The sequence below is a fragment of the Chelmon rostratus genome, chromosome 3, assembly GCF_017976325.1.
Source record: "Chelmon rostratus isolate fCheRos1 chromosome 3, fCheRos1.pri, whole genome shotgun sequence".
NCBI lineage: Eukaryota > Metazoa > Chordata > Actinopteri > Chaetodontiformes > Chaetodontidae > Chelmon > Chelmon rostratus.
Genome location: NC_055660.1, coordinates 8,677,501 through 8,695,880, shown reverse-complemented (window position 1 = coordinate 8,695,880; position 18,380 = coordinate 8,677,501). Strand labels below are relative to the sequence as shown.

General features: G+C 43.5%; 1 protein-coding gene across 3 annotated transcripts in view; it reads right to left on the bottom strand.

Annotated features, from left to right (window-relative positions):
* Positions 1-1,551: 1,551 nt before the first annotated feature.
* Positions 1,552-18,380, bottom strand: part of si:dkey-117m1.4 (flocculation protein FLO11) — a 21,358-nt gene continuing 4,529 nt past the window's right edge. Inside the window, exons 2-9 of one of the 3 annotated variants that reach the window (XM_041934239.1) lie at positions 14,748-14,842; positions 14,298-14,379; positions 11,977-12,346; positions 10,577-10,651; positions 7,326-8,482; positions 5,993-6,822; positions 5,469-5,717; positions 1,552-3,424 (exon numbers count right to left, since the gene is read on the bottom strand). In XM_041934239.1, the coding sequence (XP_041790173.1) occupies positions 3,171-3,424; positions 5,469-5,717; positions 5,993-6,822; positions 7,326-8,482; positions 10,577-10,651; positions 11,977-12,346; positions 14,298-14,379; positions 14,748-14,842 (3,112 nt within the window). In that variant the 3' untranslated portion in view covers positions 1,552-3,170. The remainder of the gene's footprint in view (positions 3,425-5,468; positions 5,718-5,992; positions 6,823-7,325; positions 8,483-10,576; positions 10,652-11,976; positions 12,347-14,297; positions 14,380-14,747; positions 14,843-18,380) is intronic. The other 2 variants (XM_041934241.1, XM_041934240.1) reach the window with 2 other exon arrangements.

Genomic DNA, 18,380 nt, shown 5'->3' with positions numbered 1-18,380 from the left:
GGAAGGTGGAGTGAAAAGCTGTCCATCATAGACAGGAGGGAGACAGGTGTTGTTTACAGAGTGACTTAAAGCAACTACAAGGGACTTTCTTTTTGTGTTGATTTTGGCGCCCCCCTGTGGACAAAGGTGGTAAAGCGGTGGCATTTCCACCTCGTTTTCTAGAGATCTGGCTGTTTGTTTTTTAAGCAAGTGGAAGAAAGGCGTACTATGTAGAAATGGCCGCTCTCCTCGTCAGCGGTCTTGTTTGCTTATGTAAGTCACATAGAGCCCCTGAAACGCTCACCTGGCTGCAGTGATGGACAGGTGTACTCCAGGGCCCTGTGACATCTTCTTTGAGTGTGGTTACAGGGTCAACTGAGGGCCACACCTGTCTGTAATGTTGGGTGTGGTCAGAGGTGAAGCAGGATATTACAACCAAAACACTGCTTGTCAGCTTTTTGTGAAGTTATTCTTTAAATGCAAGTGTAATGGAGGAGGTTTTCTGAAGCTAATCAAACGTCCAACAGTCACCTCTGAAGAATTATACTGGCAGCTTAAGTTGTACGCTAGTGTCTGACAATATACTTTCAAGGTAGTTTGAGGCAAACGATCATGCGTAAGAGCTCACAAAGACTCGCAAATTGACTTAATGTGACAGGACAATCCTGTCAGATTTTAACAAAATATTAACGGGGAACAATGTAGTGTAGAAGTTATATAACGTCGGTGGATTCACAAGAAGAGGATTTAAAAAAAAAAAAAAAGAAGCTGTCAAAATCAAAACAGCAGAGGCCAAGACGTTCGTTTAGGCTACAAACACAGGATCCTACATTTCCCATAATGCAACGACTGACATTATGTTGTTTGACCCTAAATAAATGCCCTTACACTTTATATTTCAAAATCCCAGATACCAGTTTGTAAGAGCTTTTGCTTTAAAATTTATAGTCTTCAAACTTGACCTGTAATGACACAAGTGATGACTGTGAGAGAGGTTGTTACTGTGTGACTATGGGAGTATGGTTAGACATGAATGGCCTCCTTACTCTTCCTTTGGCCATCTACTGACTCCTGGTTGATGACGACACATGGTGTGTGTATACTTAGACCTATTCTCAAAGCTTTTGGTTGCCGCAGATGACAGCTTCGTGGTGGGTGTTCCCAGACTCCTGGACTGGATGCGAAGACAAGGAGCTGTGGTTTGCACATCGTCTGATCAGGAGCCAACAGAGTTGCCGGGGTGGAGGCCAGAATCTGATGAAATTACCTCGTCCTGCCTTCTCTGGTACCTACAGATGAGTCATACTGTCTACACATGAATCCACGTAGCAGGTTTAGATCCAGGGGAGAAAGGTATTTTAACTAGCTGAACATCTCTGCCTCACTGTACTTGTTGAAAATTGTGGTTTATGAACCAACACCTCCATCTAGTGTTCTAACAGTGAATTGCATGTGGTAGTGACCATCATTTCCAACAAATAAATTACAAATCACAATGTTTTTACCAGAGAGAAACATTTCACTTTTGGTGAACTGCATTGGAACAAATAACCACAGCACAAAATATAGAGCTTTAAATTTTTATAAGACTTATAAAAAAGAGAAAACATAACACAATAACCAAGGCATGTCATACATTGTGTTTTTCTTTGTTTCTCTGAGGAGTATTTACAAACAGGCTTATGTACAGATAGCAATAACTCAGAAATGGAAAAAGCTACATATAGTCTAGCACAAACAACCAGTTAGCATAATGATAATATATTTGTTATGTACAATGTAACTGGCAAGGCTAGAGCAAGAAAGAACACAAAGATTCTGCAAAAGGTTTAAATAACTTCAAGTATCTATCTTGAGGTTTCGTGGAGATTTTAGTCCGATTGGACGCAGATTTCCAGCAACACTGAAGAGAAACCAAAAATCTGGTCGAGCTGCAAACCGTGTAGTGTGGCTGGGAAAGGACAGGAGGAGCTCTAGCCGTTGGAAAAAAACAACACAGACAATGCAACAAACGTGGCGACACAGAACAATCACTTCTCTGATAAATGCCCACTTTTTAAGAAACGTTTAACACAACCAGGGGAAATCTCCTCTCCACATATAAAGTGATATCCAGCTTATTGGCCTATAGCACCTTTTTTACTGCTTTGAATAACAAATGTGCAACAGGCTGAAAAAAACAACAAAAAATAGGAAACGAGAACGTACTGTACTGGTCTTCGGGTAGGGGGGGGGGGCTCCAAAGCAACAGGTTCCAGAACAGTTCTCATGTTTCTGGACTTTGTGGTTTAACTAAACATCTTAGGTATCCAAAAGTAACTTCATAACATTCTGAGGCCATTTAATTGTCTCTTTCATGAAACCCACAACTCTCACTCATCTCCCTCGTAATGTTGTGTTTCATTTTAATTTAAAAGAAAATAAAAACGTCATAGTAACTGCAAAAGAGTAACTCATTCATCACCTAGTACCTTACATGTAAATCAAGGTCCAAATATAATGAAACCATAGTCAGAATTGCACAGTCAGTTGTATGAAAAGAAGAACTAGTTCCTTTGAGAAAAGATCCGGCTATTCTTCTAGGTTAGCAGTAATTAGGCCTACTCTAGTTATATAGCCACTATTTAGAAAAGTGTGGCCCAAACACAGGCCATTTGTCCTATTAACGTCTCCAAGTGCATAAAACGCTAATGCTACTTCACGACGTCCATATAACAACACTGTAGGGCTCAACTGCCTCCTTGTTTACATTTCAGTTTAGTGTATCCTTTTTGGAAGGAGAGAAAAAATGTCCATATACAACACAACACAGACTGCTGCCGGTGCCGTGGTCTCTGAAGTCCCCCGAGGCATGTCTCAAACGGCACCCGTCCAAGTGCACTGCTTTTGACAAGACTGGCACTGTAACCCTCAAATCAGGCGCACCATAAAGACTCTAGTGTCATTTTTTTTTAAGACCTTAAAGCAGCAAAGAAGTTAAATTGAAGTTTCTTTCTTGTATGGCTCAAAATAAAAATGCCATCACGTGTCAAATTAGAAGCCATGGCAAAAACAAACCCACGCTACCAGAAGAGTGGAGTGAAATTTAGGACCGTCCTCTCAAAATTAGTGCACTTCCTTGTCAGCAGGGTACCATTTGAGAATCTGCGCTGATCAGCGGCACCACACCAGACATCCCCCCTCCCTGCACCTCAGCAGACAGTGAGGGGCTGGGGCTCACTTTCACGCCGCTGGTTCTTCTTCAGCAGCTGAATGCGGTTGTGGCAGTAGAACTTAATGGCTCGCCAGTCACGGTGGTTGCTGACCAGCAGGGGGCACTGCTGCAAGCAGCGCTCACAGTCGGCCTTCGCGGGGACCCGGAGCTCGGTGATGTTTTGGGTCAGGTGCTCCTCGACTGCGGCACGCTCCGCTTCTGACCAGGGACGCTTCAGGACGCCTCGCTTTCCTGCATGAATGGAGATCGCATGTTTTAACAGCTTGTCTCATACAGCCTAAAAACAGTGAAACAGTGAAATAGACCCCCACCACCACTCACATGCTGAAAACTCCCCAAATTTACAACAATGGGGATGCACATGAACAAACACCCACAAATACTGCTTTGCAAACAGCCACTGGACTATAATCCAGGCTTTAGCATCACTAAAACACAATTTCCTGCTAAGAATTTCTTTTTAATATAATTTGTAAATTATGTAGGCAAGAGTGGAAACTAAAGAACTAATTGAAAGATGAAAATATTGATCTATACTGTAAGTCACAACTATCTGAACGCCTCAGATTTTAGAATATTTTGTTAAATTTAAGGCAGCGTCGTTTTGGTTGCAAAAACATCTCACCATAAGGTCCATTTAGTAACTGATCTGGAGCTTTCAATCATAACACATGATCTTAATTAGCAGATGGAGTTTGCCCAGCTGCAATAGAACTATAGATGTTCAAATTTCAGGGTTTTTTTTCTAATTACTTAAAGGACATCTCATCTATGCCGGCTTGAAAGCTCAGGTACAAATTTCATTCTCCATCTGCTGATAAAGACCAGGTGATATGATCGAGAGCCGCAGAACTACTAAATGGACCTTGTGAGATTTTCTTCTCATCTGCTGTTATTAAGGCCACAATAAACTGTGAATCTCAATTTTTCTGTAAGTACAATGAAACTGAAGAACATGTAGGTGAGGTGCAGACACTGAATGAAATGAGAAACATTTGGCATTTGAATCGCTTGGCAATGCACCAAGTTTATCAACTGCACGTACTGTACACCGAACACATATTGCATATTTGTCTGAGAACTGATTTTACTTAAACAACAGGTCCTATAGAAGGTCCCGTGCATCCCTGAAAGGTCTGCCACACATTCAAAAGTACCCTCTCCTTCCTACTGTCTTACTTACCAGCCGCCTCTCAAAATCACAACTGAAGCTTACTGTGTTCACAAACACTTCACATAATACATATTTAAACTGTGTGCTGAATTTATCTGCCCTTTTCTGTTTCCAGTTACGTAATGCAGGGACGTTTACAGCATTTCGCTTTCAACCAGCTATCTGATTGTGACCGCCTAATTGTAGCTACTTACTTAGTGTAGGAACTAGTTAACCCAATCCTTGTTGCTCTTTTGTCTTAAAGCAAGTTGTTGCCTAGTGGTGATTTTAGGATTCAGTGTGTGTAGCCTTGTCTAGATGTCAGGCGGAGTTAATGCGCTGGGACGGCCCAGGGTGGCGTGCTGAAAAATTTCCCTTATTTTCAAATCCCAAAGTTGCAGGTATGTCCTTACATGCTTCATGGTTTTGGCAACCACGTTTCGCCTTGACGTTCAGGTTAGAGTGCCCTCAGCCATCAGCCCTCAGTGAGAAAGTGAGCAAGCACTGATTGTCTAATATCAATATTAGAAGTAGGAATTGCATCTAATGTTGACATTTAAATGACATTAATTGGCAGACTAACTGATGATGAAAATAAAAGTCATGGCCCTTTAACAGATTTACAATAACTTTAAATTTAAATCACTCTGCAAATCCGTCCATATTCCCAACAACTAGCAGGCTGAAACGGAGAACTTTGGACACATTTCATTCATTAAAATCTTTAGCCACTTTATGGAAAATTCTAAACTTGTTTTTAGTATTTAGTTTCTGTTGTATGAACTCTGAGCAGTTTGAATTTCTTGCAATTCGACCAGTGAACTTTGCCTGCTGGGATAAATATGTACCAGTACAGTTTGGCTTCACCTTCAAATACTGACATGGAGCCTGACTGAGAAACCAAACAGCTTGAACTGCCCATGTTGTGAATGTTGTTTTGCCTCTCTCTCCTTGGATGCATGCACACACGCACGCACGCACACACGCACGCACGCACACACGCACACTCAACTGTACTAACTGTATTCTTTCTGTTTTCAACTTTTCCTCTCACCTGCACAATTTTCTACCTTCATTTGGTTAAATTGTGCAATTACACTTGTACTTTAAACCCAAACAAACCTGATTTGAGCTGACCTGAGCCTCTCCTGCGGTTTACTGGTGGAGGTGGAGGAGGTGGAGGGGGTAGCTGGTTGTTCTTGAGCTTCTTGGGTCGTCCCACCCGCCCGTTGTTCTTGCCCTTCCTGACATACAGCAGGGTAGGCGTAGGATTCGGAGCAGGAGCAGGGGCGAGAGCCTCGGGCTTCTCCTTCACCTGCTCCCCTTCAGACTCGCCCTCTGAGTACGAGTCCGCCGAGTTTCCTGACATAACTGGGAAGAGGAGGGAATGGAACGGTTGCAGGAAAAGAGGAGGCAAGAAAGGAAAGAAAGAGAAAAACTGCATTAGTCTAATCCGCTACTCCTCTGCATGTTCTCCTATCAAACAACTTCTATTCACAAACAAACATTTAGAAAAACTCATTTAATCCGTTTCCAGTAAGGGGATGTTTGACACCATGAAGGGAAGGATGATACAGCTCATCTTGGATGACAGAAAATGACACCAGACCCACTCATTCATTCATTCATTCATCCATCCAGCTCACCATCCAGTTCCAGGCAGATGTGGTTCAGGCTCATTCCTCTGAACAGCACTCCATCTCTCTCTCCGCAGAGCACGACTCGTCCCACTCTGCCCATCAGGCCCGGGTCTTGTCCAATTCCGGCGCAGTTCTGTGTCACATGGTACTCCCTCTCCAGGAAGTGCTCCAGCCTCTCCACAGCGCTGCCTCCGAGCTGCCCGGGCTCCTCTCCTTCTCCCAGCAGCAGCAGCTGGGTCAGTATAGCTACCTGCCGTCGAACCCTGGTCTGGGTCAGGGCGCGGGGATTGCGGGTACCGCTTGAGCGAGCCAGGCTGCGGAGGAGGTCGGTGCCTCGCAATGGTGTTGCAGGGGAGTGGTAGGGCCTGGCGAAGACATACGGGTTTGCAGGGTCGACTCCCACATCTTGCCGTGTCTGCAGGAGGAGCTCCAAGCAGGGCTCGCAGTGAGGGGGGAGGATGAGGGGCTGGACCCGTCCACGTTTACCCTGGACCCCGACTCTAGGGAGGTGAGGAAGCACCAGGCGCTCAAAGGGGGACAAGGAGGCCTCCAGTGGGGTGAGAGCTGGAGGGGCTCCAGGTGGAACGGGAACAGGGCACTGGGGAGTGACGCGAGCACGATATTCAGCGATGGAAAGCTTGGAGACCTCACACTCACGTCGCCGGTTGTACAGGATGAGGAGAGCCAGGCTGGAGTGGCAAAGAAGGCGCCAGGCTTCGGCTGACTGTAGCTGCCGAGAAAGGGACAAGAAGGCCGAGTGCTGCAGCCGGCGAAGGTACAACACCAGAGACGACAAGGACGAGAGGAGGGGCAGCAAGTGGTGACGTCCCGAACTACTGAAAACAGAGAGTTTGGATTAGAATAGTATTAGTTTCAATTACAACAACTACATTAAGGAAGTTTGTTACAGAATTCTACAATCTAACTGTAGCAGCTAGTCATGTTACGACAGAGCCGGCAGTTACAAGGGGTCAACTTTCAGATGATTCATAGTCACAAAATTTGTAATTCACCTTAGGGCTGCACCTCACATTAATTGTCAGTATCAATTTATGTGCAGATTACTTTCTTAATGAATCATTTTGTCCATAAATTGTCAATCAGTAGAGAAAAATGCCCATAATGATATATAGTTATTTTCTATATTATAATTGTCAGACCAACAGTCATTATTCAATTATCCAATTAGTTACCAGTTAATTTTCTGCCAATCTACCATCAATCAATCAATCAACTAAATGTTGGAACTCTAATTTCTACAAATAATAGAGTGGACAACACGATTAACTGAATTCGACTCTCAAATTTGCTCACAAAGCAGGTAAAGACCTCAAGTTACCTCAGCAGGTCCTTTTCTTTATCTTCTGTCCCACTTTCATCCTCCACCTCCATCACTCCATTCTCCTCCTCCTCCTCTTCCTCTTCCTCATCCTCTTCCTCTTCCTTTGGTGGTTCCATCTCTTTGGCCAACTTGCTGCTGAAGGACTGAGGGCACACCACCTCAACATCATCCTCCTCTTTGGGCCTCTTTATCTCCACGACCTCCACATCTTCTTCATCTTCCTCCACCTCATCCTCTTCCTCCTCATCCTCCTGCCTTTGTTTCTTCAGCCTCCTCATCGCTCCTTTCCTGGACTGCGTCACAGCCACAGGGGGCGGGCTTCTTTTTAAGACAGACACTGGCACCGCGTTCTGTCCTCGAGGAGGAGTCAGCACAGGTGGGGTGGAGTTTCTCCCAGTGGAGGAAGGGGACTGGTTGGCTGCTGTGAGAGTGGGCGGAGACATGGAGAGGTCCTGGACGCCGCTCTGTGGAAGATCTGAACTGCGGCTCTGTCCCGGGACTTGTGACGACTTCGAGTGCTGCTGAGTGTGTGTGCGAGCTGTGGTGGGGGTTGTGTTCTGCGCATGCAGACGGGGCATCTGTGTGTAGCGCTCCACCAGGGCAGAGCATACTTCTGGTTGGTGCGCGTGGTGTTTATCTAAGTGGCGGCCCAGAGAGCGGAAGTGGCGTCCACAGTACTCGCAGGTTTGACGCATGGCGTCTATGGACACGCCTCCTCTGGGGACATTTATGTTGATGCTGCTAGTGGAGTTGGATCCCAGCGGAGCCGGAGCTTTGAACACAGGCTTAGCTGAAGAAGGGCAAGAAGAAGAGGAGCAGGGAGGAGAGGACTGCGCTGAAGGGTGGGCTGAAGGAAGCGGATGGTTGTGAGGAGGAATGCTGGTGGGGGAGACTGATGGTGGCCGCCCAGGTGGGGTCCGATGGGGAGTCTTTTTCTTTGAAGGAGTGCCGCGCCGTTTTTTGCGACGCCGTAGTGCACGCCCGCGGGGGCTGGAGTTGTCCTCATCTCCGGCGTCTGAGTCACTGGCGTCAGAGTGGGAGATGGGGGAGGAGGAGGGGGAGAGGGACCACGAGGGGGTGACGTACTCCTGCTGCTGCTGCTGCTGCTGCTGTTGCTGCCGCTGCTGGGCTGTCAGGGAAAGAGGCTCATCCTCCTGGAAGCGAGAGATAGTGACAGGGTGGAGGGAAAAAAAGCACATCACCTACTGTCCACAGACATTTTTTGCAATACAACGTTTAAAAATTTGAGCAGGACTGAGATTTGGTTGATTGACTTTTTCAATATATATTTCCCTTTTTGTACCTTTTCTAAAACCAGCATTCCCTTAATTTGTTTACCTGTATTCTGAATTTATTTTAAATGTATTATTAATGCATAAATAAGTATTATAAGACATTCTCAATGTCTGGAGAGAAGAACAGGTGCTTTTCCTAAACAACAGAGGTCACTGGCACACTTAACCACTGAAAACAGCTACCCACAGATGTCACCACAAAGTCACAGGTTGGCCCCATCACAGCTGGGAGTGTCTTACTGACAGTACTACACAGATGTGTTCAGTTTTCACCAGTCTAATCAGATGCACAGTCAGGGGAGTCATTAAATTTTAAAGCAATAAGTAAAAGGTGAATACCACTGGCAACAGAATCAACATTAAATTATCTGACCACAAATCAGTGATTGCTGCAATGTTTCCCACTCAGACCATTTAGGAGAGACAACAGACAATGTTGACAGGCATAAACAGGTGAAGTTGCTTATGCTGTTTTACTTAAAAGGAACTTGAAGATGACTTCTTCACTTATATTACACATAATAAAACTATTATCAAGAGGATGGGAGGAAGACTTAATGATAATGATTATGCTGAGTCCAACATCTGTGTTGCCCACCCACATCCAGACAGGTGGCATCCTGTAGACACAGCGGCACATCACAAATGCATCAGCATTTGCTCACTAACAACATGTTTGTATTGTACAGAATCTGTGCTGCTGACTGCACAGACGGCGAGGTAAAACATTTGTGAGAAATGCACCGTAGAGCAGAATCAAGGATCAGATACACTGCACGTATTTACGGTATGTATTCATGGCATCAAAGCTTCTCATACAGTGAAGGTTCTGTCAGTGTTTTTTTTTCTTAGAAACATAAATTTAGCTAACCTCTTTAATACCACTGTTTTGGCAGAGAAACAGTCAGTAGACACTCTGCGATGCAGCCAAACAAAACCCACAAATGTTTACTCACTAAATTCTGGTGAAGATCACAAAGTTTACAAAGAAACCAAATATGTCAGGATGAATTTGGGGGGAAATTGTGTCGCAAACTGGCAACAAGTTATTTTTTGGACCACTTGGGGGCAGCAGAAACAACAACAACATCATTGTTAACTTATAAGTTGATATGGCCGTTAGCAAACAGTTGTTTGTTGACACAGTTCCGGAGAAACATCAGTATTCATTTCGGTCGTGTTTCTGGCCACCTGATGAATGTAAGTTCAATATACACAGTCTGTTTTTGGCCTCTACCAACTCCTGAGGGAAATATCTGACTTTTTAGCTGCTAAATGCTCTACTATGTTCACCAGCTAGTCATTAACCATGTCTCTCTGCTGTTTGGTACTCAGCAGGAAGTATACAGTGGGTTTTTAGAGATTTTTTCCTGATAGCAGCTGCCTACTGTGGATAAGAAATACGCTATGAGAGCAGCAAGTGTGAACCAGTTGTGGGTCGGAAAGCTAAACACTGAGCTCAAACTTGCCACGAAGCTCCGAAAAGCCGAGAAGAGCTGCAGATTCAGGTGATAATGCTCTGAGGGTTCAACACTACAAGCAATTTATTCAATTTCATACATTGTCATCATAAAAATATCAATTAAAGCCACATTAAGTGATGCACCAGTCATCTTGAATTTTTCTATTTGATGAAATCCTGCAGTCCTAGATTTGAATATTTCATTTAATTTTACTGTGAAGGGGAAATACAAGTTAAGAATGACCTAAATGTCAAGTGGTATTTATATTTGTCTTGACATTTAATTTGAGAAAACTTAATAAAACATAACTTGGTGAGGCAATTGGTTAATATTTAGGGAAAGTCATTAAGGAAAGTGTGAAAAGTTATCTTCCGCAAAACTGGGTTGACTTGAATTTGGAGCGTAATGTCTAGTTGTATCTTTCTAAAATAATAAAACCAATGTTTTATCAGTCTGTGTGCTCTTAGGAAACAGGATGTTTTTCACTTACCTTTTTGATATTGTTGTTATGTTCTGTGTCAGAGTTACACTCATGTTGCGCTGGAGACACAGTACCACGGAAACCCTGTGGGACACAGAGCAGTCGCATTAAAACAGCCAGCACACTGCTCATTAATGTTTGCCATCACAATCAACCTCAGCTGTCACTCAGAGGGCAGGAGGACACCCCTCCACAGTCAGTTATGAGCACAGAGGTTGATTAGGACTCCAAATCTTCCACTAACAAACCAAACAGAAGAAGCAAAAAGAGACATGCTTTCACTTCTCATAAGCAATAACCAATCAGGCTGGAATACCAAGAACAGAGCAAATCAATCAGCCAATAACAAAAACCTGTTAAAAAGAAGATCTGTTTCAGACTTTATCTCGGCCACATTTAAGATGTTAAAATCTGCCTTGAAGGAACTGTGGTCCCACTGAAACCTCTGGTGTCAATTTCTCAATTTTGTCAATTTAATTTCCATTAACGGATTCTGGTATCATCATTTTGTTGAGTAAATTGATCCAATCTAATGAGATCCATTAAAGGAACAGATGTCATGTTATAACCATGGTTACTGTTGCTAAAGCACTATAGGTAGGGAACTGGAGCTCAGCCATCACCATGGTAACCCCATGCCTTGCTTTGTGTGTGTGTGTGTGTGTGTGTGTGTGTGTCTGTGTGTGAGTGTGTGTGTGCGTGCATGTGCGTGTGTGTACGTGTGTGTGCGTGCGTGTGATGCATGCACGCACACATGACTGACTGTGAGTGTGTGAGGCTGATCAACAGTGTGTGAATACACATATGGTTGCCTATCTGAAGTAATCAGAGATTATGCACAGTGTGTGAATATACTTCTATACCTATGAGGACCAAGTAACCAAGGACAGACAGGTGAAGAAAACTGAAATGTGAGATCATTTCAGATAAAATGGCTGGTTTCTGATTGGAAATTGAGTTTAGAGTTGAGGTTGAAATTATGCTTTGGTTCAGGTTAGATTAAAACATAAACTCAGACGTTAAAGCGATAGCAAGCACGAGTAGCTCCGCTCAATCCAAACATAATGCCCTATAGCTTCATTGTGTTCTGGTCTATTGAGGCTACTGCTGGAAAAGAGGACTGATGCATTTTCCTCTTTTGCAATGAATGTCTCCCAAGTTACTGTTGAACATCAGTGTAAAATGGTGACTCCACAATTTCGTTGTGATGTTTCTTGTCAGTTTTTCGGATTGCTGACATGTCTTCTCAAAATCTAGCTGCACTGGAAATATCAGGATGTCAGTCTATATTTGACAATTTATGAGCAAGAACAAGGAAATGCAAGACATTGGGGGGTTAACAGTGAGGGAATAAATGCCACACCACACCATAAACATATGTGTATGGATCTGTCATTCAAGGCACTGACCAGGTTCTCTCCCCACTCTGTCAGGCTGTAGTCCACAGTGATCTCCTCCCCCTTGGTGATGTCTCTGATGGCGATGACGACCAATCGCACCTGGCTGCCACAGTGGACCTCTCGGATGCGGCAGTTAGGGGAGGGAGGGAAGGAGCTGGCTGTCTGGGCCGGAGCAGAGGCTGTCGGGGCAGCTGGAGCTGTGGACGCGGGTGTCAGAGACGGGGCTTGAGCTGAAGTCGCAGTGGCCGGGGCAGGAGCAGGGACTGGTGTTGGGGTTGGGGCCGAGGAAGCAGCAGGAGCTAGAGTCGGTGTAGAGGCCGAGCAGGAGCCGGTCTTGGATCCGGAGGAGACTTTGCCAATAGCCTGCTCTGTTGGACCGCTGGGAGGTGAAGGGGGTAGGAATTGAGAGTTAAATTCACTTCCTTCATCAGACAACATGTGTTGTTGTCCCAATGCTATTCTCTTTGTTTTTTAGCCTAGATTGGAAAGACATGCTGAGTACCTGTGATACATTTTTAGCATCTCAACAATTAGTTTATTGACAGAAAATTAGACAGTATCTTAAATCTGAGTGTTTGCTGCTTTTCTGTTTTATTATATCTTATCAATATCACAATGTTTTGGGGGTTTTTTACTGTTAACACGACAAAACAAATTTGAAGACTTCTCCTCGCGTTCTGGGAAATTTTACTAATTCTATCGACTAACAACTTATTCAGAAAAATAATCGTCATATTTAATAACAAAAAAAATTAAATGATGAAATAACAATAAAAATACAGCTGCAACAACTAATCAACTAAATCGATTTTAAAAATTATTGGCAACAAATTTCATCATCGATTAGTTGCCACAATGTTATGATGCATGACACTCGCTGTGATAACATCAAAGGAGGGGGCAGTGAGCCAGCCATTACTGTCTGTAGCTCACGTGATGAATTACAGGAAATGACGCTGCACTGAAAAATGGTGGAGGCAGAAACTAATGATACACAGGATGTTATGGATCGATGCAGTCGGACTGATAAAGCTATTTTTAAAGCTAACGCTGAAGACGCTTGGTCAAGCTTGGACACAACTGTCCCAGAGACGGCAGATTTAGCTAACACTAATTAGCGGAAATTAGGTCAGAGACACGCTAGAATAAAATGTAATGTCATAGAGTTTCATGTGGGTGAGACGAGCACAACACCAACAGTTTTACAGGATTGCGTCTACCTGCCCGCTCGCATCGCATTGAGAATGAATTGATAAGCGCGTCAATTGTTCCCCGTCTGAAAAGACCATAAAGTAAATCCTCTATTTTTTACCAACAGAAAGTTGTGATTAAATACATATTAGTTACATTGCACTTTTATTTTCAGTGCATGGCTGCATCCCTTATGTTCATTTATTTAATTGAAATTTGTATTGTAGTGGCCCTGTCAACTTGTTTGAAAGATCATTTTACAAGAAAATAAGGAATAAGCTTTGTTTTCTCAATAAAATGCTGGAAATAACACATTTTTTCTTATTTCTTTTTATCCCATTAATAATCGAGTAATCCAAGTAATTATCAACAGATTAATAGATTATCAAAATGGTTGTTAACTGCAGCCCTCAATGAAAATAATCATAATTTGCAGCCCTATTTTTCTGTTTTGTCATGTCCTAAATGATCCATTTCACTATGAGAACATACTGTATGTAGACGGCTCATACGTCAGACGCATGGGTTCAAGGCTGTGATCCAGCTTTGCTCTTGCATGTATGTATTTGTGGGTGTGCAACAAATTGTTGTAATGTGGGTTTTTCCAATTAGGGTAACTAAACAGACATGACACAATTGTAATTACGATTTTCTCATTGTATTGTAGATTCTTAGCCATAGGGTTCATTTCTTTACAGTAGGGATCCACTGCAGCTCAATGACTGTAACTTAAATAGTAAGAATCCACACATACAAGCTCATGCCAGTGCTTCAGGGCAGTGATTCTCAATCCTAGTCCTAACAGTGCTGCTGATTTTCTATCCTACTGGCCAGTCAACCACATTCTTCTGACATCTCGGGTATAAATCAGCCTGATTATATGGCTAAAATGAAAACCAACAGGGTTGGCGAGTCGTGAGGACTGGGATTCAGACGTGCTGCTCCCTGACAAAGCTGTCCTCGAGTGCCGGGTTAAGATCAGCAACCATTTATTCTTTTCCGAATCTAAAAGCTGAGTCAAGAAGTAGCCTTTAGACAGGCCTCCAGAAACTGTTCAACCATCCATTAACCTGCTACACACTGTCTGTACAGACGGTTTAACATAACAGCAAAAAAAACCCCCACAAATGTACACTCACCAGTTGTGAGGAGCAGGCTCTGTGCTGTCGAAAGGCCCATCCAGTGGGAGCCGTTTATTCTCTGCTGCTTCCTTACGATCACCTGAGAGCACAGCAACAGTCAGTATAAAAGGATTACATACAAGTATGCAAGGACACACACACACACTCACACGCATACACACACAAAGGTCATCACCCCATCTCCTGGAGCACATACACAGGTGCACATCGCAGCACTTACGTAGGCAAGCACACACACACACGCGCGCACCCACACACACACACACACACACACACACACACACACACACACACACGCACAAAAGTAGGTCACACTTGCACACGCTCCACCCCCATACCAATCACACAGCCCCACAGACAGATGCACATGCACACACCACACACAAACACAGAAAGATGATGGCAGCGAGAATATGGCATGCAGATATAACACACACAAACACACACCTGGGCTGAAGCTGTGTTCAGGCACGCTCTCCTCCTCAGTGTGTGTAACAAAGACTTTGACGGGTGTCCCTTTCCTTTTCCTTCCACAGCCACGCCTGCAGAGAATACACACACACACACACACAGACACGCGCACGCAATTATCATTTAATCAATCAGCCTACTGGCCAAACTTCACATCAATCAGGTCAGAGTGATCAATAAGCTGATGGCCACCTAATGGATCAATAAAAACGGTTGTTAGTCCTCCCATATAAGCAAATATTCCCCCAAGAAAAAAAAACATATAAAAGACACTAAAGAATTATTTAAACTCATCTTTACTGTCTGGAACATGAGCAAAATGGTTTTAGATTCAGACAATCTGCACTCACTGAAATCAAAAGAGAGCTCAGAACAAAGGTGCACTCAAATGTTCATAAAATACCTGAGAGTTTCTATATTTAGAGGCTAAATTAGAGGCCAGTAATTAGGAGTACCCTCTCTTGCATTTCAACCTATTCACTTTTATTTTACCGAGCTGTCAAATATTCGTATGAGAATGCGAATACTGTCCCCTGTGGATCACCACATGACAAGTCTTTCCGGTGCATTCTTGGCCCTTAACCCTAAAAAAAAATTTCAGTAATTGTTAAACTTTTTTAAATACCAAAGCAAGTGTGTAGGCAGCCTGAACCAGAAGAAAATGTTGTCACCACACAGCCCAAAAGAAAGAAATTAGGAACGTAACATGACCTCACACAAACTGCATCAAGAAAAATAAAACAAAACAACCACTATCATATAAAGAAGACTGCATATCAATTGTATTTTTGATACTAGTGCTGATAAAATAACTCTGTTTCAGCACTAAAACCACAATATTTTTTTCAAATCCTTATTTTGAAGAATATAAACCCGTCCTTACACAAAACACATTTTTTTTACATGAAAAGAAAGCAGATCTCTCAAACACAAGCAGCCACATGAGACCTTTGCCTAAATAAATTGTAGTCAAAAATTGTTGGAGTTGTGAGGAATACGTGAGGACGAGCACAAAACTCAGCAGATGTTGAATAAACAAAAACAAAGCCCTGCGAATCTCAACAACTGAGGGGCAGGAAAATGAACTGGTCAGCCTGTTTCTTTAAATCAAAACATTTCTTCAATTGAGTGTGGGATGTGCTTTATTTTAGGACTCGGAGTAAAACAAATCCCACTGGTCATATTAACTTAGAATTTGCCAGAATGTAATGCTTCCTGGTTGAAATTAACTCCCCATCAAAAAGACAAAAACAAGCAAATACCCTTAAACACGCTGGCGCCTTTTCCCAAATCAACACATTCAGCATAACCTCTGAATAGCAAGCACAATGACCATAGTAAGATTCAGCCATCTCGTTAGTGTTTATAGTTGACTGCTCTGACCCCTGGATCACCACTAAGGAGTGTGCCATTACCCCAGGGAGCTCAAACGCAGCCACCTGTGTGAGCCCAGAATGGCCAAGTGAGATTATCTTCTTCAGACTAAATCCATGCCAAAACTGCCTCGCTCAGAAGAGCCAAACTGATCCTGCCTCTGCCGATTCTGGGCTAGTTCTGTTACCACAGATCTCAATATTGTTTTCCGTCAGTCTATTTTTTACTCGCATGACATTGGAGGCTGTTAAAACTAGGCCATAGGAAGATCGTGCTTTGGATTTTGAGGTGTTCATTATTGTGTGTGTGCGTGCGTGTTTGCATGCAGACGAGAGAGAGAAAAAGAAAAAAAACATGGGAGAGGAAGAAAGGAGAAAAAAGGGATAGGAGAGAAAAACTAAAGCAGCAGAAAACAGACAGACGGAGAAAAAAAGGAAAAGGGAGCAAAAGAGAAAAAAGACAGACAGAGAGGGAGAGATACTCATTGAGCAGAGATATCAACCAGACCCACTGTCTTTGTATTGATCCACTCCACTCCCATCTGGACTCGTGATACTTTGCGCGCATGTCTCTCTCTCTGTCTGTCTGTCTGTGTCTGTGTGTGCGCATGTGTGTGTGTGTGTGTGTGTGCATGTGTGTGTGTGCAAGGAGAGTGTGCGGCTGCATTTACTCTCACATATGTACAGATTTTTTCCCCCCCTGAGAAGCCTTCCTCCGCGCCAACCACGCACATCTTGGCTTCGAAAACATGATCAAAAATCAAACACGATAATTACTAAGAAATCGCGAGAACGCTTCAGCATCTTAAACACAAAATCAAGCCACGGAAAACATCGTCACAATGCGAATAACAAAACGCAAGGCCAAAAAATTTGCTTCCAAATCTGAAAAATAATTCACTTCACTGTAGAGTCAGTGCCGCGCAACATGAGTAACTGTTACATATAATTACTTCAATGGATGATACAACAACTTCCTAAATCAACTGAAAGGTTTCCTCCATCCTGCTGCACTGACACTACATATGACCACACCGCACATCACATGAGCACAGTGGCTCAATCATCACAATACATTGATAAGAACCTCTGTGGCAACAAACAGAGAGGCTCTCTCTGTCACAACACACGGCTGTATTGATGAATACACCACATTTATATTTGCAAAAATTAGCTCAGATTAAGATCTGTAGAAATCAATGGAATGGTACTAATGAGAATACATATGGCGGTTAACCTTGGACATAGTAGTTTGACTCAATGTACACTTTTTCTCTTTCAACCACAACTCGCAGGTGACGTGATGATGATGAGCCATCTCCAAGACACCTGAGCGAACTCCATCCGCTGATTAAGACCATGGGCTGCAGATGAAAGCTCCAGAAAGAGGCTAGTAAGGATAACTCTGAACCACGATTCACAGTGCAGATACGGTTCCAACATGCTCAGCACACAAACACTCAAGCACTTTACCTCGAGTCGAGCACAGTTGCAACGCACTTAAGTGTTGTTGTTTTTTTTTCCGTGTCACTGAAGCGTCTCCTGACGGCTGCGGCTAAGGTGCCCTTCATTGTTTTGATGCCAAGGTCCTCGTCTGTTTGTTTTGTCAAAAGTCTCTGAAGCACGGTTCGGGTTAAATCCTCAAACTGAGTCTTTTCCAGAAGTGTCCACTGGTGAACGGTGAGATCGCCTTGAACCACACAAATATTCCCGCTTCTGCTCCTGACGGCTTGATAATCTCACACCTCGCCTCCAGTACTCAGCAAAAACAACGAAATCCCGAATCATCTACAACTGAAAGTGGCTGGTCATCGAGAGCGATGTACTGGGCATGAGCCTCTGTTGTTGGACATTTTCTCTCGCTTCTCCAGCTTTTGCTGCAAAGCTACAAGGTCGTTGCTGTTTCCCACTGCTAGTATTAGCAAACTCCTTGAACTCTGCGTTATGTTGGCTCTTTAGAAGTTTCATCAAATTGCTTGTTAAAGGAGCTACTTGTCACCCCTCCACTTGACAATTTAGCAGAGCACCGTTTGCAGTCTGCTCTACTGTTGTCATCATCGCTTATCCCGAAATATCTCCAAACAGCTGACATGGTTTCTCCTCCACCTACCTGCTAAGCTGACGAGGGGTTAATGCCATGTTGCCGCAGACTGGTATCGCGTGCCATGGTATCAGAGTGGTTATATGATGTACATGAACACAGTATCAGACCCAATACGGATATCGGTATCGGTGC